Source organism: Myotis davidii, unplaced genomic scaffold (assembly GCF_000327345.1).
Source record: "Myotis davidii unplaced genomic scaffold, ASM32734v1 scaffold189, whole genome shotgun sequence".
In the NCBI taxonomy this organism is placed as follows: domain Eukaryota; kingdom Metazoa; phylum Chordata; class Mammalia; order Chiroptera; family Vespertilionidae; genus Myotis; species Myotis davidii.
The window spans coordinates 343,830-371,535 of NW_006383017.1; the positions used below are offsets into that span (position 1 = coordinate 343,830).

General features: G+C 46.7%; 1 protein-coding gene and 1 pseudogene across 1 annotated transcript in view; one reads left to right on the forward strand and one right to left on the reverse strand.

The window, feature by feature from the left end:
• The window catches only part of DNASE1L3 (deoxyribonuclease I-like 3), a 42,148-nt gene that overhangs the window by 13,136 nt on the left and 1,306 nt on the right, over positions 1 to 27,706 (reverse strand). The window contains exons 2-3 of the mRNA XM_006779121.2: positions 7,101 to 7,356; positions 1,850 to 1,938 (exon numbers count right to left, since the gene is read on the reverse strand). Coding sequence (XP_006779184.1) covers positions 1,850 to 1,938; positions 7,101 to 7,238 — 227 coding nt within the window. The 5' untranslated portion in view covers positions 7,239 to 7,356. The remainder of the gene's footprint in view (positions 1 to 1,849; positions 1,939 to 7,100; positions 7,357 to 27,706) is intronic.
• On the forward strand, positions 20,633 to 21,223 carry LOC102773142 (annotated as a pseudogene).

A 27,706-nucleotide genomic window follows, 5' to 3' on the forward strand; every position in this document is an offset into this window, starting at 1 on the left:
GGACAAAAAGGAGAAGCTCAGCTCCTACTCTGCGTTTTCAGATGAGAAACCGAGGCCCCAGGGGGAGGGGGGGAGGGCGGGGACCGGCCCTGGGGCCGTCTGTGTGAAGGAGAATGGCCACAGCTGTTCCGCCTGGACTGACTATTCACTTCTAAACAACCATGTGAGTTTTCCTAATTACAAAAGTATAATAATGGCCAGATGTCCTGCTGCCCTAGCTGTATGGTGGCTACAAGGCTGATTGTTTTCATTTTCTCTGTACTTTTAAGTATGTTTAAAGTATTTCCCAAGCAAAAAGGAAGGGGAGTGTAATATTCTCACTGTAGAAAATTTTGGAAAGTAAAGAAAAAATGTAGAAGAAATCCCATTTAAATTCCTTACAAATTTGTACTCTAAGATAGCCACTGTCAACATGTTGGTTCACTGCTTTTGAATCTTTTATATGTTTTTTTGTTCTGTTTTATTTTATTTTATTTTATTTACATAATTGAACTACTTGGCACATATTGTATACTTGAGTTTGTTTGATTTTATCATGTGTCTACAAAGAAACATTCTATTAGAAGTTTTTATCAGGATGCATCAGAACCATCTGGGAACCTTATTGAAATAAAGATGCCCCTCTCACAGAAATTCTCATTCCATAGACCTGAGGCTCTTGAATACGCACTTTTAATTCACTCTGTGGTGATTTTCAGGTGGGTGGGTCTGCTGATTATTCTTTGAGAAAGAATATAAATTATAAATATAATCCAATGTTATGTAAAACTATTTGAGGACATTATTTTTGTAATTTTTAGCTTGTAAAATCGATTCAGGCTTTTTGTAAAATGTTCAAATAATATAGAACTATCCTATATAATAAAAGGTTAATTGCAAATCGACCGAATGGCAGAACGACCGATTATTATGACATGCACTGACCACCAGGGGGCAGATGCTCAACGCAGGAGCTACCCCTGATGGTCAGTGCGCTCCCACAGGGGGAGTGCCTCTCAGCCAGAAGCCAGGCTGATGGCTGGCAAGTGCAGTGGCAGTGGTGGCAGGAGCCTCTCCCAATTCCGCAGTAGCGCTAAGGATGTCCAACTGCTGGCTTAGGCCTGCTTTCCACAGGGAGCGGGCCTAAGCCATCAGTCAGACACCCTCTGAGGGTTCCCGGACTGCAAGAGGGCGCAGGCCAGGCTGAGGGATCCCCTGAGTGCACGACATTCGGGCCTCTAGTATAAAATAAAAAGCAAATGTTCCCCATTCCTTCACTGGCCTCCTACACAATGATCCTCCAGTCACAGCCCCCCAGCCCCCCAAAGTAAGCACAATTAACAGGTTGGAGCATATCCTTCCAGTTTTTCTTCTATGCCCATGCAAACTCAAACATACTCTTATTCCTCTATAATGTGATGTGATTAATAAACTGGGTTGCTCTACCTACAATTCTGGACTTGTTCTGTTCAATTGCAGCCATCTTTCCATGCTGGCCTGTTTAGGTCTAACCTGTTCTGCAGTAAACATGATTTATAATGGCTGCATAACATCCTGGCCTGTGGTCATTTCATATTTCCTACTGGCACCTGATCTTTCTTGAGAACAGCACTTCTCATCTCAGCCTCTTGTCTGTTTCTTTCATTTCTCTGTCTCTGTTCTGGCTCCCCATCTGTTGCCCTTATTTTGTTTCACCATATTAAAGCTAGCTGGTTGAATGTTCTTAGAACCGTGGCTAACCGAGTTGGAAGCCACATGAACTGGTGGTCAGAGTGAGTGCTTGCTCTCACGCTAAGTCAGTTCCCTGGGGCTTTACCGGTGCCTTTGCACTTGACCTTGAACCCACAGAGGGTCTGGGCCCCATCTTTACCCATTCAGCCTCTCCATCAGCGAGGGACAGATCTGGTTGGCGTTGTCCTTGATTTCCATCAGGAGTATGATGTCACAGCGTTTGATGACCTGCAGAGAGAGAATTCCCACGGGGTTGAGAGCACTTACTACAAACAGTAAAAAACCTTTTGGGGGGCACTTACTATGTTTTAAGTATCAAATTGGGTGCATTGTTAAATTAATTAAATTCTTGCCTAAAATATATGAAGGGCTCCCTGAGGGAGGTGCTGTTACCGTGTCCATTTTAAAGACAAGGAGCCTGAGGCTCTGGAAAGGTGAGGAGTGTATCCAGAGTCACCCAGCCAGTGGCTGAGGCAGAATGTGAACCTAGGCAATCCAAATCCACAGCCTCTGATCAGACCCGACTTCCCACCTCTCGGCTTTGCTTGAATAATTACTATAATAATCACCAATATTCATTAAACCCGTAGTAAATGAAAAGAACTCAGGCTGGATACTGAGGTATAACCACAACGATAATGACTGTAAGAGCTGACATTATTGTGAGCCTACGCCGAGCCTCATCAACCCTGTGAATGACCGTTAGTCCCTGACGCGCAGGAGGGAACCAGCTCAGAGGCCTGAGTGAGTAGCTGAAAGGCACAGCCAGCAGAGGTGGTGCAGCCAGGATTTGAACTCTGGTCGGTGTGACTGTAAAGGCCACCATGCCAACCTGTTAAAACACAGCCCTGCCCTGAAAGACTGATTGATGGTCCAGTGAGAGGGACAAATGGAAACAACTAGCTACCATGAGAGGGACATGACATTTGGACTAAACAAGGCACAGCTGTAGGAATGTTGAGGAATAACTAATTCCTTCTGCCCAGGCACCAAGGAAAGCTCCGAGAGGAGAGGGCATTTGAAGGCCCTGACAGGTGAGAAGGAGCTTAGTAGGTAAAGAAAGCAGGAGAAGTTCCTTTCCCACACGATTTCTCCATTATATCTATTGACAAAAGTGGCAGCACAATGACTAGCCCATTGGTTCAAAGTATGGACTCTGAGTCAGATGGCCTTGGGTTCATGTCGTTTTTAAAGGTATATTTTTATTGATTTCAGAGAGGCAGAGAGAGGGAGAGAGACATGGAAACATCAGGGATAAGAGAGAACCATCCACCAGCTGTCTCATGCATTCCCTTAAGTCAATGCTTGACCACTGAGCCACACTGGCCGGGCCTTGGATTCATGTCTTGACTCTGTCACTCACCAGCTGTGTGACCTTGAACAAGCCACGTAAGCTCCCTGAATGCCAGCTTCTTTATCTGGGAACTGGGACAATTCCCCCTCATAAGGATTCGGTGATATAGTAGATATAAAATTCTGTCCAGTCCACGGCACAGAACAGATGCTCAGCAAACAATGGCAATACTTATCATACAGTTTTCATCTTTTTTTTCAACCTAATATTACATTGTGTTTCCCTCACAGTCAAGATTCAGTTTTCAAATTCATTCATGACACATTTTTTCCTGCCCCAACTTCAGGCCAGAAAAAATATATTTCAGACAAGGAAAAATATATTTCCCCTGGTTGCATTTCCTCAGGAGGAGGACCTCAAGAGGAGGGGGGTCCCCGGAAGGCCTTCTCAGCCCTGAAACCCAGTGAGACTGTCCTGACTCTTCACAGAGGGGAGTTGAGGGGAGAAGGGGCAGTGCATGGCTAGTGGTGAGGGCATCCCAGCAGGGGGTGTCATGGGTGAGCCTGGGGAGAGGGGAAGGGGCAGCCTGGAGAACTCTAGAAAAATCTGGGCAGAAGGCAGCCTATGAAAGCCTCTTTCATGCCCCTAAACAGAGCAGCCGGCATGGTGGGGAAGAGCCCGGATAGGGGCAGTCAGGCCTCAGTTCTGCTCCATGACCTGGGGCAACACTCTCCACCTCTCTGAGCTCCAGCTGCTCATCCGTAAAAGGGGTCTACTACTCAGAGGGGTTGTCAGGCTGAGCTTGGGTGCCTATGAAGGGCCCAGGACAGTCAGCACTCCTAAATTAAGTGATCAGGTGCTGTAATTCTGTGGAGAGTTCTCCCACATCCACGGCCTCACTCCCAGTGCCTCGGAGCGTCTGGCACATGGCCTACCTTCAATGAGTATTTGTTGGGTGGACAAGCTCGACTCTTTAAGGACACAAACTGACGAAGTCACAGGCGGAGGGAGCCTTTCCCGGGCAGGATTTGGCATCTGGAGAATTGCCTGTGGTGCCGGCCAGCAAACCCAAGGACAAGGCCCGCCTCCCTCACTCCCCAGCCTTCCCAACGAAGGCCATAACAACGACAGCATGATGAAGCTGGGCTCGTCTCCGACATGATAAACCCCATATGGAAGAGTGGAAAAGGCATTTCCACTTATGTGGTTGGATCTGAACCTGGTTCTCCTCCTTACTAGCTAGGGAAGCCTGAATAAGTCACTTCACCATTTTGAGTCTCAGTAATGAAGTGAGGACAATGCCACCTACACCACAGTATTAAATAAGATATAAAGTTCCTGGCCTCTAGGAGGTGCCTAGACAAGGGCCCCTGTACATACTACTACCCCAGGAGCCTGGGATTTGAGTCTCACGGTAAGTGCTCTGGGTGGCTCTGTTTTCCGATGGCCTCTGTTTACAGGATGGTTTTGCAATAATGGAGAAGGTCAGGGGCCTTGACAAAGGCTTCAGACCTGGGTGGTGTCTGGTGTGATGGGCTGTCCACCAGTCAGCCCTCCAGGACACAGTGGTTTAAGGGAGATGCCGACTGTAGGCCCCCTCCATGGAATCACCAAAGAACAAAATGTCAGCCTCTTAAGCCTGTGGTGACATTTCCCGGGTGGAGTAAGCGAGGAGGATGACAGGAATTCAGTCGGCACCCACTCTCCCGGGGCCCTGAGGAGGATGACAGGAATTCAGTCGGCACCCACTCTCCAGGGGCCCTGAGGAGGGTGACAGGAATTCAGTCGGCACCCACTCTCCAGGGGCCCTGAGGAGGGTGACAGGAATTCAGTCGGCACCCACTCTCCAGGGGCCCGTCCCCACGGGGAAGTGGGGAAATCGTTTGCTCGCATGTCAGTTTCCAGTTGAGCCAGGGAGTCACGGTTCTCATAGGCTTGGCATGGCTGCCCTGGCTAAAAACCGACATCCGCCAGGCCTTGGGTACCATCCAAAGGGCAGGGATGAGCAGGTCTGCAAGGACCGTCTGAGCCAGAACAGAGTGTGCTAGTCCTCACTCTAATCCACTTTGCCGACCGACAGGGCAGCAGCTCCTGTTTGCGATCACCTGCCTTGTTGCCTTACTCACCTTGACTTTGCTCGGCCGCACTCTGCTCCAGGTTGTGTAAGGCCCATGATCCTGAAAGGCCTGGCGGCTCAGGGAGCAGAAGGGACTTTCCCAGCTCACTTAACCTGCTGCCAGGTGGGAGCTGAACCCAGGCTCCCGGCATTCCCACCACAGCATGGTCGGTGCCTCCGGAGTTTTCTAAAGTAATAACACCCAGTCCTAGTCCTGGGAAAGTTTTCAGCAACCATCCCTCCCTCACTTCCACTCTCTCTGAAAAGCAATGGGAAAAATATCCTCAGCCCTAGCCAGATTGGCTCAATGGATAGAGCATCAGCCTGCAGACTGGAAGGTCCCAGGTTCAATTCCTGGTCAGGGCACATGCCTGGGTTGCGGGCTTGATCCCCAGTAGCAGGCGTGCAGAAGGCAGCCAATCAATGATTCTCTGTCATTGTTGATGTTTCTCTCTCTCTCCCTCTCCCTTCCTCTCTGGTATATATATATATATATTAGATATATGTATATGTATATATATGTATATATTCATATTCTCAGGTGAGGATTAACCAAAAAATAATTAATTATTAATTAATTAACCTGTAGGATAAAGAGAGTCAACTGACTCCAGAGAAGTGTGGGCAGAGTTCCCAGGCATCCTATATAATAAAAGCCTAATATGCTAAGTGTCTGGTCATCCGGTCGGCCATTTGACCAATCAAAGCATAATATGCTAATGATATGCTAAGGCTGCTCAACCGCTCACTATGATGTGCGCTGATCACCAGGGTACAGACAGTCAACCGGTCAACCAGTCGCTATGATATGCACTGGCTACCAGGAGGGCAGACACTCCCACCAGAAGGTTAGCTTGCTGCTGGGGTCTGGCCAATTGGCACTGAGTGAGATGGGCCGGACACGTCCTGGAGCCCTTCCGCAGTCCCTCCCTGGCTGGCCAACCTCCCACATCCCTCCCCAGCCTGCACCCTCTCACAATCTGGGATCCCTTGGGAAATGTCGGAAAGCCAGTTTTGGCCCGATCCTGCAGGCCAGGCCAAGGGACCCCACTGGTGCATGAATTCGTGCACCGGGCCTCTAGTTGGTTATATTATCCAAGAAAAGTCTTATCTAAGTGGAGAAAAAGATTAGAATTGGGAGTGGGGAAAAGGTTGATGGGGTGGGGGGCAGGGAAGGAGGAGGAAAGGAAGAAGGGGAAGGGGGAGAAAAAAAGAAGAAAGAGAGAAAGAAAGAAAAAGGAAAAGAGAAAGGGAAAAGGCAGGCAGGAAGGAGGAAAGGAAGAAAGAAAGGTAGAAAGCAAGTAAAAATCTGTGCTGCAGTGATGGTTAAAGGACCAGGCTGGCTGGCACCCCAGCTCCCCACCCGCCCACAAGCTGTACGGAATTACTTCACCTTTCATTGTTCGTCATCTCTACATGGGGGATAAGTATCCTCCTTCCTGGGGGTTATGAAATGAAATCTTGTACTTAGCGTGCTGACACGGCATTCGATAAATGGTGATAAGAATTATAGTAGTAGCCCACCCTTACCTGAGCTTAGTGGGAGCCAGGTATTGCTTTAGGAGCTTTATATTTATCAGCTAATGTGTTCTTCAAAACAGTCCTACATGGCCCTGACCGGGTAGCTCAGTTGGTTAGAGCATCGTCCTGATATGTCAAGGTTGTAGGTTTAATCCCAGGTCAGGGCACATACAAAAATCAACCAATGAATGCATCAATGAGTGAAACAACAAATCAATGCCTCTCTCTCTCTCGTCAATAAATAATGAAAACAACAACAACACAGTCCTATAGGGAGGTGATAATGACACAGAGAGGTGAAGTGACTCTTATAATTGCTGCTGTTGTTATTGTTATAAAATTTCAAGCCAGCTGCTACCTTCCCCAAGGAGCTAACTTCAGTTCAACTCCTCCTGAGTCTCTTCCAGTCTGAAAGCAGTGGGCAGGGTCCGGCGATCCTTCCCACAGACAGGGGCTCACCTTCACAATGACGTCCATGACCTTCTGGTTTTCCCTCTTGGTTTCCCCAAAGGACCTGATGTTGAAGGAGCAGATCCTGAGGGCAAGGGCGCCGTTGACGGCGAGGAGGAGAAGCAGGGCGGCCAGCGGCTGAGACATCCTGGCGCTGCTCTGGGCTCAGGGCTGGGTCGGGGACAGCAGTGTCCTGAGAACAGCAGTGCGTGAAGTCCCAGCACGTCTTCAGGCCGCCTCCTGGCACTCAGCAGACTTATAAAGCCTGCAGACAACAGGAATTACTGGATTCCTGGTTGCTACTTTCACTTCTCTGAGGAACTGAAGATCATGGGTTTCATTCCCTAAGGAAATGGGCTTGTCTTTTAGGATCCCCTGTTTCTGTCACTCTGGTAAGGAAATTGGTTTGCCTCATTTAGGCACCGTCCCCGGCAAAGTCACTTGTACCTCCACCCGAGCCAACTCTGACATCTGGGAGCCAGCTGTGGCATCTGGTCATCTCTCCTGTGGTCCCAAAAGACCTTGTGCCTTTTCCTGAAAATGGATAAACTCAGAAGTGGCGCGCCCCAGAGGGCACCTGGGTGATGGAGCCTCTGGTGGGGGGTAGGGGGGCAGGGGCAGGGGGAAATTCTACTGTTTTCTGCCAGCACCGGGATTTGGCAGCCAGCTGTCCCTTGGCGCACCCGGGCTCTGATTCTGCAACCACTCTGATGGGCGTCATTAAGGTCGAGTCGAGTTCAAATGACATAATTTTTAAAGGCCCTTTTACTGTGTATACTTTTTTTTTTTTAATATATTTTATTGATTTTTTACAGAGAGGAAGGGAGAGAGATAGAGAGTTAGAAACATCGATGAGAGAGAAACATCGATCAGCTGCCTCCTGCACATCTCCAACTGGGGATGTGCCCGCAACCCAGGTACATGCCTTTGACCGGAATCGAACCTGGGACCTTTCAGTCCGCAAGCCGACGCTCTATCCACCGAGCCAAACCGGTTTCGGCTACTGTGTATACTTTTAACACACCAAATGCTAGCAGTGTGCTGCCAGGGCGAGCGGTCCCTGGTCTGCTAGGATGGGTCAGAGAAATGTCCTTGGGCTTTTAAGGACATTTAAAGCCCCTGGAGGGATCCAGGATCCAAACGGATGTGACGTTAAAACCTGTGAGAGCCATGTGGCCCCGAGAAAGAAAGTTTTGCAAGAATTGGAGGGTTTCAGCTCAAGTAAATGGACTCTTAGAGATTTGGGCAGGAAGATCCGAAGATTTGCAAATTATAAGAAACATAAAGTTCAGTCAAGTTGTAAACCCAGGTGAGATTTCCAGACTTTGGCAAAGCAAATCCTTCTGTGAAGAAGGCAGATGATGAGCATAACTGGAAACCAGCGTTGGGATCTCTGGACCACCTCCTCTTGAAGTGATGGGCATGTGGCCGTAGCCCAGGGGAAGTATGTATATTGCCAACATACGTCCAGTCAACAGCCTGGCCAAAATCTCTGGTCAGAACACCCAGGCATTCTAAGAAGATAACCCCAAATAGTACATGGAAGGATGTAAGGGTTTCCCGGGCTCCTGGTGAGCTGAATCCCCTGTTACCTATGGCCCAGACCTTGGGCCTGGATGCATCTCTGGTGAGTGAAGCTCTGGCCAATGGGATGGTGATTGTCAGCCTTGACAATTGGCATCTCCCAACTGGAGGAAGAATTAAGTGAGGCACACATTTTTTGTGTCTTTTAAGAAGGGATTTGTATATATGTGGTATTTTATAAACTTGTAACATTTTGGCCTATTAAATTGACAATCTTATAATGCCAACATAAAATGTGCAATTGCTGGGGGGGGTGGGCATCAACTTAGATTTGTGACTTTAATTTGAAACCTGAGTTAACGTACAGTTCTGGAACATTTATAAAAATTTTAGGTTGAGGCCTGGTAGCTCAGTTGGTTAGAGCATTGACCCAAAATACCAAGGTTTAGGGTTCAATCCCCGGCCCAGGCTTATACAAGACTTAAGCAATGACTGCATAATTAACTGGAACAACAAATCCATGTTTCTCTCTCTCTCCTTCTCTCCCCCCTCCTCCCTCCCTTCCTCTTTCTCTCTAAAATCAAGCAATAAAATTTAAAAAAAAATTTAGGTTAACAGTGTTTTATAAGTTCAATTTATTAGAGCTAGAATTATTTAGTATTAAAAAGATAGCTTTTTGTTAGTTCAGACAGTTAAAAAACTTTACAAGAAAATAGGGTACAATTTAAACATTAAAAGAAGTTTTAATATTTTGTAAATGGGCCCATAAGCCCTTAAAAGTAATCATTTACATTTGCTAGATGCAGGGTTGATAGATGTAGCAAATAAAAATACAGAGCACAAAGTACATCTGACCTTTAGATAATTCGAATTTAATTTGGCATCCTATACCTGGCATCCTAGCTGGCCTTATAAAAAGAATAAGAACTTTCATAAGCCGAACTGAAAAGCATGACATTTTCCAAGGCAATCGCCACCTTGTCAAGGTCCTGGGGAAGGTTTTATTTTCGTTCCCAGTGTGAAAAATCAGCTAACCTCTAAGATGATCGAATGAATCTGTTTTTGCATTATTGACTTCGATAATTTAAATATTAATTTGAAAAATAAAATAAACCTCTGAAGAGTGGTTTCTGCATATAGCTATTGCCCTTGAGGACTTAAAAAAAAAAAGTCACATGAACAGACCGAAGAGACTGGCCCCATTCTGTAATTAGCACACTCACTGCATGGAATTGGGCTTTAAAAAGTAGCTGGGTTCTGGAAGAAAGGCCCTATGCTTCAAAAATTCCTGTGCTTCATCTCACTCACTACTCCCCCAACCTCTTCCCGTGGCGCCTCCATTTCACAGATGAGCAAACCGAGGCTTGTGCCCAAGGATACACAGCTAGCACCTGGCAGAGCTGGAATTCAAACCCAGTCACTGACTCCAGACCAGCCTTCTCCCCGCCAAACCAGGCAGAGTCTCAATAAGGAACTCAACGGCTAGAAGGACTTCCACTTTTTACTGCATGCACTTTGGTATTTGATATTTTTTTTAAAAAAATGCACTTATTTAGTAATTAAAAAAGAAAAGTGCTAAAAGCTTTTTATGTTTAAAGCTGATTAAACAATGTCCATGCCAACGTGTCTCTGTGCAGCTAAGCTGTGGCAGCTTTCACCCGGTTCCAGGAGTCATCGGCAAAGGAGGGCCGGTGACAAGGTTGTGCTGGCCAGCTCGGCTGGGCAAAGCCGAAACCTTCCCTCATCCCCTGCTGGGCTGGTGTTGGGAACTGGAGAGTGTGAGGCAGTTCCCTTAGGAGCCTGGGGCCTGGAAGGAAGGGCAGCCACTGGCCTGACCATGCTGAACACTGAGGGGTCCTTTCTTCTGCCGCCCAGTGGCTACGGATGGCATTTCCTGGGGCATGTACTTCCAACACTCGTCTACAGGATGCTCCTGAAAAATGGATAAATGTATATTGCTTCTTTCTGGAGATTTATAATCCACATCCGCATATTAAATGTTCTGAAAAGTCCTGAATTTATTGTCAATGGAACCCTTTTCTTCATAGAATCCCATTTCATATCTTGAGCAACGTCCACCTTGACAACTACAGGAATAGTCAGACCGTCAAGGCCGTAAGCCCAAGTTCTTGTCTTGCCAATCAGTCCCTACCAAGGAGTCCCATGCAAGTCACATGAATGGGCAGAAGTGCGGTCCAAGAGTTCAGACACATGGCAGCCACGGCCATGCACCCCGGGCCCTGGTGGGCAGGAGTCAGGGGGGGCCCATACACTGAGGTGCAGGACACCTCAGAATTTCAGGAAGGCAAGATGGAGATTCCAGAGGGAGTAAAGGTGCCACGAGCTGAGTCACCCAGAGCAGCAACAAGAAACAAGGGGCCTGTGGGAAAGTCCCCGATACCGGCAGGCGATGAGTCCCGTGACCCAAACAGGTGTTTCCATGCGTGATGCTACCCTTCGTCTAACCAGGACTGCCCCAGCAACACGCCTATAATGTATGCCGGTCGCTCCAGTCATCTCGTTTCACAACCAGCTGGGGTTTGGCGCAGGGGAGGTGTGTTACGTAAGGCTGCCTGAGGGAGACAGACCTCACCTTTGTCTGATGGTTTCCAGCCAATGAAGCAGGCCCGGGGTTTATTTATTTTTTTAAAAAAAAATACATTTTATTGATTTTTTACAGAGAGGAAGGGAGAAGGATAGAGAGTTAGAAATATCGATGAGAGAGAAACATCGATCAGCTGCCTCCTGCACACTCCCTACTGGGGATGTGCCCGCAACAAAGGTACATGCCTTTGACCGGAATTGAACCTGGGACCCTTGAGTCTGCAGGCCAACGCTCTATCCACTGAGCCACACCGGTTAGGGCCAGGCCCTGAGTTTAGACCTCATGCAGCATCTTCCACACAGGCCTTGCCTGGACCTCAAGCAGGTCCTTTCTGGAGGGCAGGCCTTGGTGTGGCACTGCTCTGATGAGAACCCTTGAAACGATCTTTATCTGCCAAAAAGGCCAAGCTCCTTGCTGAGGTCTTTACCTATGCACCTCTTCAAGGTCACATGGCTCTACTCTCCTCTTCCTCCCCCACTGGGCTCCCCTCACATGGCCTAGCTTTCAGTTCCCACCTCAGGGCCTTTGCACAGCTGTCTCTTCCACCTTCAATGATCTCGCTTCCTCCCATCTCGAGGTCTCAGCTAAAATGCCACTTTCAGAGAAGCCTTGCTGGGCCCCTCAGCCCATCAGGCTCTTTCCTCCTACTGTCTTCCATGGCCTAGTTCTTCTGTTTTGTTGTCTAATGTCTGTCTGCCTCCCGGACAGCTCTGTGGGGCAGGGACACCTATGTGTGTGCACCGCTTAGAACAGGTCTGGCATGTAGCAGGTGCTCCATAAGTCATTGTTGAATTCCTGATATGATGCTCTGACTGACTCCAGAACCCAGCTTCTCCACCACCTCGTGAGAGTGCTTACATGGTAGAGCTGTGACAATTTATTGAATTTCTAACTGAAGGGCAGACCCAGCACAGTGTCTCAATCAGGGTGATATTCTGTCTTCAGTATGAACTGTGCACAGAATGGATTGCTGTCACTATTTTACAGATGAGAACATCAAGAGATAAAGAAGTCAGGCCCCAGCCGCTGACTGTGAAGTGATATCAAAGGCAGGAATTCAGGTTCTCAGGATTGATTCTTTTGCTAACCCTTTCTTTATAGACTCAAAAGGGCACATTAATTTGGACCTGTCTGGCCAATCGAAAACTCCGTGCTGATGCGGTTGCAATGAATGGTTTAGATCTTCCAGGGGGACTAGAGAGAGGCGAATGGCACACTGGCCTCTGATGCAAAATGTGAGCGGGAGCTAAACAACTCAATGACCGAGACAAATAATAATTTAATGCCATATTTTGAATAACCAACATTAATGCAGAAACATCCATGATGAACAAAGTATCAACATCTTTAATAATGACAGAACCCAGCCCTGAGCTTCCACGACCCTGCCTCATCCACCTCACCCTACTCCTGCCCCGGGATCTGCGGATCTGTGGAACCATTCTGGGCACCCCGAGGGGAAAGCCTGTCGGTCAAAGGATGACACGGGAGAAAACAGAGCCCTCTTCTGGCTGGTAGTCAGCACTGTTCCTCTCCTGGGGAGCCAAGTTCACCATCTGTGCCTCTCAGTGCTCGGACAGACCCTGTGGGCACCGCCATGCTTCTCACCCTGACCTCTCCATGAGACACCTGGGTGGAGAGGCTGAGGCAGGTCACCCGCTGCCATTGAAGCCCCAGGCCACCTCTTCGTCCTGGCCACCGCACTCACGGCACTGGGCCCGCTGCCTTTCTCTCATTACCACCAGAGCAAACATGCCCCTGACGTGTCCTTGCCTCTGGCCGATCCTAAAGCTGCCTGTTAATACTCAGTAGGCCTTTCCAAGCCGACCATGAGAGGGACCCGTGAGGAAACAGGTCCAAGAGGTGGAGGGAGGGCTTCTCACAGCTGCTGACGCGTGGGCCTTGAGCAGGGAGCTGGCTGCCTGCCTAACTGCACAGTGTCTTATTCTTCGTAAGGGTTTGGTAGTTTCTCAGCTTTATTCTATTCATGTTGTATTTTTCAATTATTTTAAATGTGCATAAAAGTTGCTAATATAGCCCCAAACGCTTGTGTACTCTTTACCCAGGCTCATCAATGAATATTTAGCCCCATTTGCTTTTTCATTAGTTTTCTATATATAAGGATGTCTCTCTTTTTTTTTTTTTTTCTGAACTGTTACAGAATTAGTTGGAGACATTCTGACCCTTTGCCCCTAAACACTTCAGGGTAATTTCTCAAGGACAAGTACATTCTCTTATATAACCACAGGACAATATGAAAAGTTTAGCAATTATAAGATATTATCTAATTTATGAACCTTATTCAAATTTTAACAGTTACACTAAATAATGTCCTTGACAGCAATTTTTCTTTCTGGCCCAGGATCCGATCCAAGATTGTGCATTGCCCCAAGCAGTCCTGTCTCCTTGTCTCCTCTAACCTGAGCTGTTCCCTAGCTTCTCTGTTTTCTATGTCCTTGATGCTTTTGAAATGTACAGGCCAGTCATGTTGTTGCATCTCCCTCAGTTTAGGTTTGTCTGAGGTTTCCTCATGATTAGATTCGGGGAATGCATTTGGGGCAGGAATACCACTTACGCATCTCACGGAATTTCTTAAAGGAGCTTCCCCTGGTGTTCACAGGGCAGCCGGTGACTGAAAACCAGGACGCAGATTATGATTTAAAAGCTCCTAACCTCAGCACCTAACTTTTAGTACGTGCTGCTATTTGAGACTGCATTTGTTGATTTGGGGGGTGTTCTCCCCTTGGAACAATGTTGTTGGGGTGCTAATGTTGGATCACAGCAATAATAAAACAGTAATAGCAACTACAGGTATCGAGCTGTATTAGGCCCCATATTACACATCGTCTTTTCATGTACTAGGCCTTTAAACCTCACTACCACCCGGGTACTACTCTTTTTTTAAAAATTATATATATATTATTGATTTTTTTAACAGAGAGGAAAGGAGAGGAATAGAGAGTTAGAAACATCGACGAGAGAGAAACATCAATCAGCTACCTCCTGCACCCTCCCTACTGGGGATGTCAATCAGCTACCTCCTGCACCCTCCCTACTGGGGATGTGCCCGCAACCAAGGTACATGCCCTTGATGGGAATCAAACCTGGGACCCTTGAGTCGCAGGCTGATGCTCTATCCACTGAGCCAAACTGGTTAGGGCCACCCGGGTACTACTTTATCTTCATCTTATGGGTGAGGAAACTGAGCCTCAGGGAGGGTCCATCTCTTTGCCTCAGGTCTTCCAGCTAGGAAAGGCACTGCCAGGACCGTTTGACCCCTGAGTACAAGTACCTGGTCTGTCTCCTACACCATGTTGTCTCTGGCACTTACTGGTGACAGGGACCCACGAGTATTCCAGCTTGGAACACTGAGATAACCCACGTCCCCACCCACTGCCCCCAGACTCCCAGCAAATGGGGACATTTTCTCTCCATATTCTGGAACCCCCTGCTTACCCAGCACATAAGGGGCATGAGAGCTTGGGAGACACCCAAGCTGTGACTAGTGGACCTCAATAGGTTGTGTGATGTCCTCTAGGAGTCATCATCATGCATTGGGCAATTATTTAGAAATCCAACTGTTAAAGTAAAAACAATTGAAACCTGTAAAGAATGTTTGTGAGTTTATTTGAGCCAAACTGTCGACATATGCCGGGAAGCAGAACCTCAAGGAATTGAGATAATGCTCCAGAAAATGGTGGGGTTACATCTGTATTTATACATGTGCAATCAAAGGAGGGACGTAGGTGGGTTACATGAAATTCATTGGTGATAGATTAAGGAGGAGGGATAAAGCAAAGCAGGGGAAACCCCTGGGATTGGATAAAAAGTAAAATGATGGACACATAGTTAGGTGGGTGCAGGATCAATTAACATGATAATGAAAGAATTTGTGGTATCTGTCCTGGCGCCCAGCACATCTGTCCTGGCGTCCTGGCGCCCAGCACATTTGGTTGTGCCCTGGGGGCTCCAGAAAAAGGGAAGTTACAAGTTACCCAGACATTTCAAGGGTATGTTATCATAGATGCAAAAAGACAGATAGGCTCAGTTAAGGTAAAGGTTGACCTTGTCAGTGAAGGTACTGGCCTAGGACGTAACTGCTCACCATAACTGCTTTTAGTTAAAGTTTAATTTCAGACCATCCTTTGTGGTTACTTTAGGTCTCCGAGTTTGCAAGACTGCCATGCAGGCCCCCCCTGAGCTTGTCAGGTCAGCATGTGGCCCCTTTTGTCCACACAACGAAAACTACATCTATCCCAAAGACAAGGTGACATGAGCAACTATGAGCAGAGGATGTCAATCCTTATCAAACAGTGACTCCTGAATGAGTCTCAAGGCAGGAACCACACTCCAAAAGGAGAGTCCCTGCTACAGGCAGAACCTGCTCCAAAGTCATCTCAGAACCTGATTAGGTGCAGGCCAGTGACATTCATAATGCACGACTTTAAGAAATCAGCCCTGGAGACTTGTTGACACAAACCTGGAACTAGGGATCATCTTGCACTGTGGGTGTTTTGGAGGATTTCACTATTCACTCATTTAACAATTCACCCTCCTAAGTGTGTGTATGTGTGTTTGGGGGGGGGGGCGTGGTACAAAGATAAGTAAGACAGTTCCTGCCCTTGGGGACTCAGTAGGATGTGGGATCTAATTGAACTAAAATTAGTTCATTGGACTTACCTTCGGATTCATAAGTTTCCTGCATCCCTGAGCTATCAGTCCACATCCACTGGCCACAGAATGGTCATGATTTTGCATGACCAATGTAAATCTTGGACTCAAACCTTATGGACCCTCATCGGCCACCATATTATCTGGACTACTGTGACTTATCTGTGGAGTTGGGGAGGGTGACCAAGCATCTCATTTGCCTTGAGGAGGAAACTGGTCTTTGCAAGGCCTGTCAGGCCATAAAAACTGAACAATGCACTGCCCTGGGGTGGGGGGTGGGGGGGAGGTCGTTATCGCAGGCCCCAGGACAGATCATCCCATACGACCTGGGAACCCCCAACACCTCGGGGCCTTCCTGTAAACCCACAAAAGGGGCGGAACCATATCTGCAAGACAAAGACCCCAGCGGGGTATATATAGAAAGGCTCTCTGCATGTTACTTCACTCTGATTTGGAAATTATTCCCTGAGTCCATAATTAAAACAGTGTTCCTCCACTTCTTTAAAGCTTCGCTTGGTTTTTCTGGGGTCTTCTGCAACAGCCTGAGACTGAGGGGGTGCTTTCAGTGTACAGGCAGGGAAAGCCCTGAGCAAATCTGGATGAATTTGTCACCATAGTGTTGGAACAGGGGCAGCCGGAGGGGAATAGGCAGGGGGGAGAGGATTAGCCAACACTCACTTGTTTACAACTTTAGTAATACTTAGAGCAAGTTCATGAAGTCAATACCATCATACTTTATAGAGGTGTAAACTTGTCGGAGTGGATTCGGTAAACGGCAGTCAGCCTCCCAGAAAGCGAATCCTGTGTTCCCAGCCCTGACTGCACAGCCTCAGAGATCACACGTGTAAATGTAGTGACATGAAGTCTCAAGACTATATTTGTAATTAATTCTCAGAGATTGGAAGCTGACTCCTCTGGAAGCAGAAGTCATTGGAACTCATGTTTCTATGGAGACCAATCATATCCAATCAGGCTCACATGTAGCTGCAATGGAGGGGAGCTGACGTCACTGAAAAGAGGTGCATTTTTCTTAAGAAAAAAGCCGCTCAGCCGCAATTTCCTGAACACCCCCCAATGCCCATTCCATCATTTGCAACGTCAGTGGAGTCTGCAAAATGTCAGTCTTACACAAGCCCTGAAGGTGCTCATGGAGCACCATGGGGAGCAGTGGGTTGAGAGCATGGATTCAGGAGACAAGTCTCTATTGCACCAATCGCTGACTATGTGACCTGGGGCAAGTCACCTAACTTCTAAGCATAGCTCCCTCACGTGTTAAACTTGTGGACATAACAACACCATATGTGTGGCTGTTGTGAAGATGAACAAGTGGGATAATGCATGAAAAGCACAATGCCCAGTACCAGTACAGAGCAGGCAATTAAGAAATGTACACCAGTGTGGCTCAATGGTTGAGCATCAATCATGAACCAAGAGGTCCCCGTTTCAATTCCAGATCAGGGCACATGCCTAGGTTGTAGCTCTCTATCCCTCTCCCTTCCTCTCTCTAAAATCAATAAAAACATATTTTTAAAAGAGGAAAAAAGAAATGTACACTAGCTACTAATTGCCATCTGCCCACCTTACAGCTTGAAATAAAAATAACCCACTTTGGAACTAACAGGAAGGAGCAGATGATATCTATACCTCACGACTGGCTTCTCCTAGCTTCACCTGCCCCATCCTTCTCCGCTCTGTCCCAATACCCATCCTGCTTCTGACTCTTTGGCCTGTTCATGACCGAACTTGGTTCCTCCTGCTCCTGGCCCCTTTGGGTACCCAGGACTCCCAGTTCCCAGAACCCCAACCTGGGCACCAGGACCACAGCCTGAAAGGAGACCAGGCTGTGATCCATGCATACAGGTGTGTGCCCTGGCTCCCTGCAGGACCTCAGCAGGCCCGAGAGGAGATCTGTGGCCCTAACCGGTTTGGCTCAGTGGATAGAGCATCGGCCTGCGGACTGAAAGTTCCCAGGTTCAATTCCGGTCAAGGGCATGTACCTTGGTTGTGGTCACGTACCCAGTAGGGAGTGTGCAGGAGGCAGCTGGTCGATGTTTCTCTCTCATCAATGTTTCTAACTCTCTATCCCTCTCCCATCCTCTCTGTAAAAAATCAGTAAAATATATTTTTTTAAAAAGAGATCTTTGTTTTTAGTGTTCTGCAGTCTCACTACAATGTTTCTTGGTATTATGTATCCTGCTTTAGATATGTTATGCTTTGTGTATCCATGGATTCATGTCCTTTTTCTACCCTGGAAATTCTTAGCCGTTACTACCTCTAACATGGCCTCTCCTTTTTTATCTGTTTGTGATGCTGATTAAATGGATTTTGATCTACTCAGTCTATTCTGCGTGTTCCATATCTTTTCAAAAACATTTTCATGTCATATCACTCCATGCTGAATTCTATGTAATCTCTTCAGATATGTTTCCCAAATCACTGTTTGGTTAATCGTATCTATGAGACTCCTGGGTGCTTCCCTACAGAAAGCATCCTTGTTTTGTTTATCGTTGGAAGGGAGTGAAGGAATGCTGTCCATCTGAGACCTCTTCGGCTCATTTCAAGGGCCCTGATAAGTCTGGGACTCTAGGTTCAGCTACTCCACATTGGAGCTGGATAAGACCTCCTAATATTGCTCAGGGTCTGATATATACGTTTGGTCTCGGGAAAACCTTGCATTTCACATTTATTTGCTTTTCACTGTCCCCTACTCTTATTTTGACACACGTTCAGCCCAGCAACACATGAAAAAGTCTATTTTATCTAGGATAGAGGTGTTTTGAGAAGAAGCATGCTTCAGAATATCTGGTGTACCATATGTTGAGATGCAATTTGAATTTTAAAAGTCGAAAAGTGAGACTATTAAATTTCACCATGTTTTTTTGGGCATATTCCACATTATTGAAACAATTTGGAATCCAAATTTTCTCCCCAGCTTTTTTTAATTTAAAATTTGATGGCAAGTCTGTATTTTTGCTTATCTAAATTCTTCTTTTTTTTTAATGTCAGAGAACTAGAGCATTCAATTAGAAAATGGCTTCCACATAGATACATAGAACAGACTGACAGGTGTCAGAGTGGAGGAAGTTTGGGGGGTTGGGGAACTGGATGAAAAAAGGTGAAGGGAATAAGCAAAAAAAAGCACCTTCGTGTGTGTGTGTGTGTGTGTGTGTGTGTGTCTGTGTGTGTGTGAGTGACATAGACACGAACAACAGTATGTGATAGCCAGAGGGAAGGGGGGGGGAAGTTGGAACTGGGCAAAGGGGGGATAAATGGCGATGGAGATTTGACTTTGAATGGTGAGTGCACAATGCAGTATGCAGATGACATATAATTTAATTGTACTCTTAAAACCTGTTTGGTTTTATTAACCAATGTCACCCCAATAAATTCAACTTTAAAAAGAAAAGAAAATTGCTTCCAGTCTAATATTGTCAGATGAAAGAAAGTTGGGCCACTTGTTTAACCGATGAATTCACTGGCCTGTGTTGTTATGCAGTCTAGATTGCTTTGTCTTGCCCATAAACAGATAATAAAATGTTTTGTCCAAAGCCTACTACAATCCGGGTTCTGTATGTAATCCAAATCTACTTACGCTAGTAACTGTGAAAAATCATTCCTTTGCTGTGACTATGCACAGTGAACCCATACAAGCTGTTCTAGTTAGCTTTTGTTCTAGTTTAATAATCATGTGCAGAACTTTGCTAGAAATCAACACCAGACCACTTGTTCTCTGGATTTGTGTATTAATCTTTCTCCCTATTTGAAATGAGACCCTCACTCTAATTAGAGACTTCTGGCTTCTGAGATCATTTGTAAAAATCCTCTTAGTATTCTGCGCAGTACTTTCTCTTGACCTGACAAATGGAGCTAATTTAAACTGCTGAGTGTCCTTTCCCTGTCTTTTCTTCCTGCCCAGGGCTTGGTTACTCTCTTTGTGATATTCTAACCTGACCAAATGGAAGCTTTCCCCATGACGAAGATGAAGTAAAATAGGAAACTGGTAGCTTTGATTTCCCTCTGACATCTGTTACCATCACAGATGCTCAATTCCTTTTTTATTCATCTTCTTGATCCAAATGTGAATTAATAAATTAAAATTTTCCTGTCTTTAGCATTCCAGTCTCAACCATTCTGAGCATTACTATCCCTTGCCTCTTGTTAAAGGTCTAGGTTAATTTTTTGGAAATGTCTGACCTTCCAACTTACATATAGGTGCTTGGGCAACCTGGCTCAGAGCTCCTTGTGCAGCCCCACTGCCCTCCTGAGGTCTCCCCTTTCCTTCCCATCCTCTCTGGCTAGTGCTGTGCTTAATGGGCATTTTCAGTAATTTTAGAACCTCCTTATTATTGAGTCCTCCCTCCCATGATCATGTGCTACATTTGACATAGGCTGACTTGTTTTGTGATCTACTTTTATTAAGTCTTGCATTGATATTCCTTTTTCAGGTGCATATAACAACCTGTAATTTAGACTCTATTCCTTGGGAGAAGGATGTAGGGCCTAATCACATGCTCCTTGTTCTGCAGCCTGTGCGGATTGATGGCTTGACCAGTCTTGGCCCTGACCTCTGTACCCTGGGTTTTCCAAAGGCACTAGCTAGCCTGTCAGCCCCTCTACAGGACTTCTTATTGATCTTCCACAGCTTGGGCCCTACACATAAGCAGATGCTCGATAAACATTTAATTCATAAACAAATGAATCTCATTCCCTTCGGTGTGCCACTGAAGATTCTGATGTCGCCATGGGCTGCCAACCTACCTAGTGCTACAGGTGTTCTAAGAACAAGCAGCCAAACCCAAAGTCTCCCTCCCGCTGAGGTGTCCCTGATGCCAACGCCCACCTCTTTGACCTGGTGCGGAAGAAGACAGGAGTGAAGGAGTTCCCACCCTGTGGCCACATGGCGCCCGATGAACATGATGCCCGTTTTTGTGCCAATACGTACATGGTGAAAAGCTGCGGCAAAGATGGCTTTCACCTCTGAGTGTGGCTCCACCCCTTCCACGTCATCTGTATCAACAAGATGTCCTGTAGAGGGGCTGACAGGCTAGTGCCTTTGGAAAACCCAGGGTACAGTGGTCAAGGCCAAGATTGGTCAAGTCATCATATCCATCCGCACAAGCTGCAGAACAAGGAGCATGTGATTAGGCCTACACAGAGCCAAGTTCAAGTTCCCTGGCCACCAGAAGAAGAGGGGCTTTGCTAAGTTTAATGTGGATGAGTTTGAAGACATGGTGGCTGAGAAGCAGCTCATCCCAGAGGATTGTGGGGTCAAATGCACCCCTACTCTGGTCCCCTGGACAAATGGCAGGCCCTGCACTCGCTTGGGCGCTGATACCTCCTTACACCCCCCAATAAATCTTAATCCCTGTTCAAAAAAAGTGAAAAAGAAAGCCATGAATTAGCAATATTTTGAGTTTTTTAGAAAGAAGATGCTTTTTCTGCCTAAAAATGTTCATAGTTCATAGATTTCTAGATACAAGCTCTTTTAAGGTCAGCCTTTGTCCTATCTTTCTTATTTATTTATTTACTTGTTAATCCTCACTGGAGGATATTTTTCCATTGATTTTTAAGGAGAGTGGAAGAGAGAGGGAAAGACAGAGAGAAACATCGATGTGAGAGTGTATGGCGCGGCTACAGTGTTTTAGCCAGGTTCAAGCCTAATGAAAGGACAGGGTCTTCTCATTGCCACCTGCAAGTCACAGCTGGAAGGGCAGGGCCCTCCCAGCACAATCATAGCCATCAGCTGTGTTTGTAAGCTTGAACCTATGGTCCAAACATGTAGCCCCACGTGCCTTGGGCTAGAGTTCGGATGCATGTAGTTGAGTGAGGTTGAAACTCATGAGAATGCTGTAAACAATGTGATCACACCCCTACTTTGCCTCGTGGCATCTGCTATAAAATAAAGACAGGGCTTGTGGGCGCTGGTGCTGTCTCCTCATCAGGGAACAGTGTCCCACTGAGATCCACCTTTCATTCTCTTGTCTGTCTTTTCTCAATCCTTTCACCCCCCAACTCAGGATCACCTTTGGCCGTAACAAGTGGCGCCCGAGCAAGCCCCTTTGGCTGTAACAAATGGCGTCGTAACAGGCCTGAGTTCGGGGGAATTTAAAAAGTGGTCAGGTGAAAGGAGGCTCCAAGGCGCGCGCAGAGAGTAAGCTTAAAAAACAAAAGTAAGAAAATAAGAAGTTAAGCTTAAAAAGCAAAAGAAAGAGGCCAAAAAACCAAAATAAGAGAGGGAGCATGTGGGCACTGGCGCTGTCTCCTCATCAGGGAGCAGCGTCCCACCGAGACCCAGCTTTCATTCTCTTGTCTGTCTTTTCTCAATCTTTTCACGCCCCCCACTCAGGATCACCTTTGGCCGTAACAAGTGGCGTCCGAACAGGCCTGAGTTTGGGGGAATTTAAAAAGTGGTCAGGTGAAAGGAGGCTCCAAGGCGCGCGCAGAGAGTAAGCTTAAAAAGCAAAAGTAAGAAGGCCAAAAAACCAAAAATAAGGTAGGGAGCCGAAGTGTGGTAACATTAGCTCGGTGTAAAACTTGGGAAATTCAGGATCCCAGGAAGGGGATCACTAAAAAAAAGGCTACAAGCAGAAAGTAAGGCTAAAAGCAAAAGTAAGGTAGGGAGCCGAGGTTTGGTAATAGCTTGGTGTAAAACATGGGGCAATGCTTAATTGAAGCATTTTTAAATTTCTTAAGGAGAGAATAAGTAAAAAATAGAAAAGAAAAAGGTAGAAAAGCATAAAAAGAAGTGGATCCCTAAAAACAAACAAACAAACAAAAAAGCGGTGGAAATACGCAGTGGAGAATAAGAAATCTCTTAGGTTTTGTTAAGCTAAAGATAGGTAAGGTAGAAATAAGCTGTAGAAATAGAGAAATAAGTAGAAATAAGCTGTAGAAATAGAGAAATAAGTAGAAATAAGCAGTAGAAATAAGCTGTAGGAATAGAGAAATAAGTAGAAATAAGTGGTAGAAATAAGCTATAGAAATAAGTGGGGGTTGCAACCCAGGAAAGGTTTGGGCAAGTGCAGCCAGGCCTACCTATGGTTCTGTAAGCCGGGGTTGCAACCTAGGAAGGTTTGGGCAAGGGCAGCCAAGCCTACCTATAGTTCATAGTTAGAGGTAGAGAAATAAGTAGAAAATAAGCAGTAGGAAATAAGTGGTAGGAGAAATAAGCTCTAGAAAGTAAGCGGTAGAAATAAGCTGTAGAAGTAAGAAATAAGTAGGAATAAGTGGTAGAAATAGAGCAATAAGTAGAAATAAGCAGTAGAAATAAGCTGTAGGAATAGAGAAATAAGTAGAAATAAGTGGTAGAAAATAAGTAATTAGGAGGCTGGCCGGGTGGCTCAGTTGGTTGGAGCATCATCCTGTACACCAAAAGTTTGTGGGTTTGATCCCCAAACCAGGTGGCAACCGATCAATGTTTCTCTTTCATCTCTCTCTCTCTCTCTCTCTCTCTCTCTCTCTCTCTCTCTTTCTCTCTCTCGGCGTGGACAGGGCTGATTTGACTGGGACTGGTGTGGACTCAGTACCGAGGTCAACCGCCCAAACAGCCTGGTCCAGGGGACTGGTTTTGCATCAACGACATCTTTGCATCGGTGCCATCTTACTACGCTAGTGACCGAGATATCAGCATGGAGTCAGCTGAAGAAGATGTTGACTGAGGCCAAGCAAATGTTAAAAAAGCAAGTGGACGCTGTGCTAGCGTTGGTGAACTGTCAGTTTTTGTAAAATCTTGCGGAGCTAAATCTAAGGACTTTGAGTAAGATATCCTGAAAATGTTGACATGTTTGTAGTTTGATTTTGCATTGGTATTGCTTTGTTATTAGCCAGAGTTTTGTTCTCTCTTGTTAACATTGCTGTGTCTATAGTTTTGTTAATAACCAGAAGTCTGTTTTGATGATGCTGAATAATTTCTTTAGAGTTTTTTGGATAATGTAAATGGGTGTGTTTAAAAACAAAAGTAAAGGGGGATATGTGGGGCACGGCTACAGTGTTTTGGCCAGCTTCAAGCCTCGGACTAATGAAAGGACAGGGTCCTCTCATTGCCACCTGCAAGTCCCAGCTGGAAGGGCAGGGCCCTCCCAGCACAATCATAGCCTATGGCTGTGGCTGTAAGCTTGAACCTATGGTCTGAATCATCAGGGAGCAGCGTCCCACTGAGACCCAGCTTTCATTGTCTTGTCTGTCTTTTCTCAATCCTTTCACCCCCTCCCCCCCCACCTCAGGATCACCTTTGGCCGTAACAAGTGGTGCCCCAGCAGGCCCCTTTGGCCGTAATATGAGAGAACACATTGATTGGTTGCCTCCTGCACGAGCCCCGACCAGAGCCCAGGCAGGGAAGGAACCTGCAAGCAAGGTACATGCCCTTGACCGGAATCGAACCCGGGACCCTTTGGTCAGAGGACGATGCTCTATCCACTGAGCCAAACCGTCCAGGGCTATCTATTTTTAAAATACATTTTTATTGATTTCAGAGAGGAAGGGAGTGGAAGAGAGATAGAAACATCAATGATGAGAATCCTTGATGGGCTGCTTCCTGCACGTCCCCTACTGGGGATCAAGCCTGCATCTCGGGCATGTGCCCTGATGGGGATCAAACCATGACCTCCTGGTTCATAGGTCTACACTCAACCACTGAGCCACACCGGCTGGGCTCATATTTAATTCCATTACCAATTATGGCAGCAGGCATCTTAATGGTTAGAATGCAGACTTTGTGTTCAGACATACACAACATGGTTTGGATTCTGACAGTATCACTTACTAGTCATGTGCCCGTGGGTAGGTTAACCTCTCTGAGTCTCAATTTCCTCATCTGTAAAATGCCGCCAATAATAATACACACCTCACAGGTTCGGTGAGATAATGCATGTGACATACTGAACACAGAATGACTAATTAATACCTGCTTGCTCTGTGCCACTCATCATGCTGGTCCCTGTGGATATGGAGGTGAAAAAAGAATTCACAACTAAGTGGGGTCAAGATGAGTAAATAAATCATCATCTACAACAGGGATCCTCAAACTACGGTCCGCGGGCCACATGCAGCCCCCCGAAAACATTTATCCGACCCACCGGGTGTTTTTGCTGCCACTGCCTGTCCTACTTAGCAGCCGACTCCTCCCGGGCCCCCAGTGCGCATGTGTGGAATGTCTGAGGTACAGTGAACTGGCCCCCTGTTTAAAAAGCTTGAGGACCTCTGATCTACAATGTGCTACAGGGTATGGGTGATGGAACAACTAATTTTTCAGAGGTAATCAGGGAAGGCTGCTGCAAGGTGGAGATATCTGAATTGCACATGTGCCAGGCGCTCGGTGGTTGGCTCACAGTTGCCATGCAATAAATGCTTGGAGAATGAATCATGGAAATTGCTCACCGGCCAGGGAGGCTGCCAGCTGACATCTGAGTCCACAGAGTACCTCGTGTCTTTCATTTTTCTCCTACATGCATTTCCATGTGCTGACATGGCCTTTGTATTTGTTGTTACTCATGATTCCATCATAATTTGTGTGTGATCCCTGATGGAATAGTTTCTAATATTTTCTTATTATTAATAGACTCTAAGTTTCTGAGGGCAGCAAGTATGTCTTTGTTCACCCAAAGTGTACCTGGCATGTAGTAGGAATGTTGAGTGAATGAATAAACACCTTTGACTGCTGGCCCCACTATGTCCTGACTATGGGATTTTGAGTGAGTCACTTAACCTCGGTGCTTCAGTGTTCCCATCTGTAAAGTGGGTTAGCACATCTCATAGGTGGTGGTGAGAACTAAGTGAGATGATGCACAGTGTCCATCAGGTAACACATGTGCCTTAAACAACGGTGACCATTGGCACCACTCAGCTCTAACTGGTATGCTGACAAGTCCAGGAGACGTTCACAAATGTGATCGGGTGCAGCCTGGGGTGCTGCTGCACCTGCTGGCAGGTGAGAGGTTCCAGAACTTCTTTCTAATGCTCAGGTGAGACCTGTCAGATCATAAGGAGTGTCTATTTGGGATGCCATTAGGAATGTGAGTGGCCCCTTGGACTGCTCCCTGACCTCCACCCTCTCCTGATTCTTTAAGGACATAGCTCAGGGCATTGCTGATTCAGAAAGGGTATTACAGGTGAGTCCCCTCATCTCCTCCTGCCTCCTTGGCTTCACGGTGAATTGGGGGGGAGGGGGGCTAATTAAGGCTTCTCTCCTGTCAGTCCAACAGGTCAACAGGTGAGTAAGAGTCACAGAGAATGTGACTCCCACTGGGCTCAACTCAGTGTGTCAAATATAAAACTAGGGGCAAAATCTCTAGATTTAGAAACTCCAGACCCTAGGAGGCCTCTGAGGCCGCAGGCTATGAATTTAAAAAAGGGCAATTGCACATTTTTAAGGTTTTGGAGAGGAAAGAATTTCAAATTTAAGAACTGTTTTCAAGTTTCTAATACACCAGGTAAAGTTCATTGGTGGCTTCTGGGCAGGCCTTGTGGGAAGCCATTCATGCATTCCATTCACTATTTATTTATTCGCCCCTCCTCCCCCCAGCACCTTTTTGGTGAATGCGCCCTGAGCCTAGATTGCTAAATGGCTTGTGGGGATTAAAAGACTGGCCAGTTTTATTCCTTGCTGCCTCTCTGGGCCTGCTCTGGGTGTGCTGGGACGCAGCTGGCTGGGAGAGGTTCACAGTGGGGACAGATAAGACCCGAGAGCTGGAATTCACCGGAGCTCTGAGAACAATTCCAGGAAGGGAGTCAAATGCAGCTCCTGAAGTCCCAGTGATAAGGTGGCCAACATCTTAGAGCAGTGGTTCTCAACCTTTCTAATGCCTCGACCCTTTAATACAGTTCAATTGAACATAATTAAAGCATAGTGATTAGTCACAAAAACAATATGTAATTATATATGTGTTTTCCAATGGTCTTAGGTGACCCCTGTGAGAGGGTCGCGACTCACAGGTTGAGAACCGCTGTCTTAGAGGGAGGTGATCCAGCCCAAGCCAGAGAGATTATCCCAAACTGGGCTGGATTCTGGCAGAGGCAGATTTTATAGGGTGGTCACCAGTGGTGTCAGAGATGCCCCTTAGCCAGATCACTGGGAATTACCCATGCCCAATTCTTAAAACCCAGGATCTGCCCAACCACACTTGCCAGGCTGGAGGGCTTGAGAGTTCAGGCCGGGAAGCTGTCTTTGTGGTGGACTGAAAAACTAAGAGTTGTTCTGGGCACTGGTCCCATCTAGGTCTGGAGAGAGAAGCAGATAGCAAGCCACAGACTCAGCTCTCAGCACAGCAGGAAGACCCCCTCACACAGAGCTCAGCATGGTAAACACTTAGTAAATACTTGTTAAATGAATGCGTAAACACTGAAGGAAGAAGCCCCCATGGTAGTGTGGCCCCACAGGGATTTAAGGAAGGCTTGCTGGAGGAAGTGACATTTTAATTAAGGCACAGAAAAGAGGAAGGAGTAGCCAGGCCAAGCGGGCAAGGAAGAGAGTTCCTTGGTGGAAGCAACAGCCCAGGCAGAAGCCTAGATGGTCCAGTGCAGCCTGCGTGCCCTTGGAATACGAGGAGATGAGACGGAAGTGGTAAACTGAGGCCAGGTGTGCAAAAACCCCGCTTCGAGGCGGATAACTTGTCAGAAAGCACCTCTGAATTTAACGGGTGACAGATTTTATGCTCCCCTCCTTACCCTTTCGCCCACTGAGGTTTAATTGTCCTTAAAAGGAAGACATGACCGTCGTGGGGATTTAACCAGTGGTGTCTGAAAGGCCATTTGGAGTCAGATGATCCCTGGTTGGCATTCCTAGTTCTGTGCTTTGCAAGCTGAACCGGCTTCTTCGCCT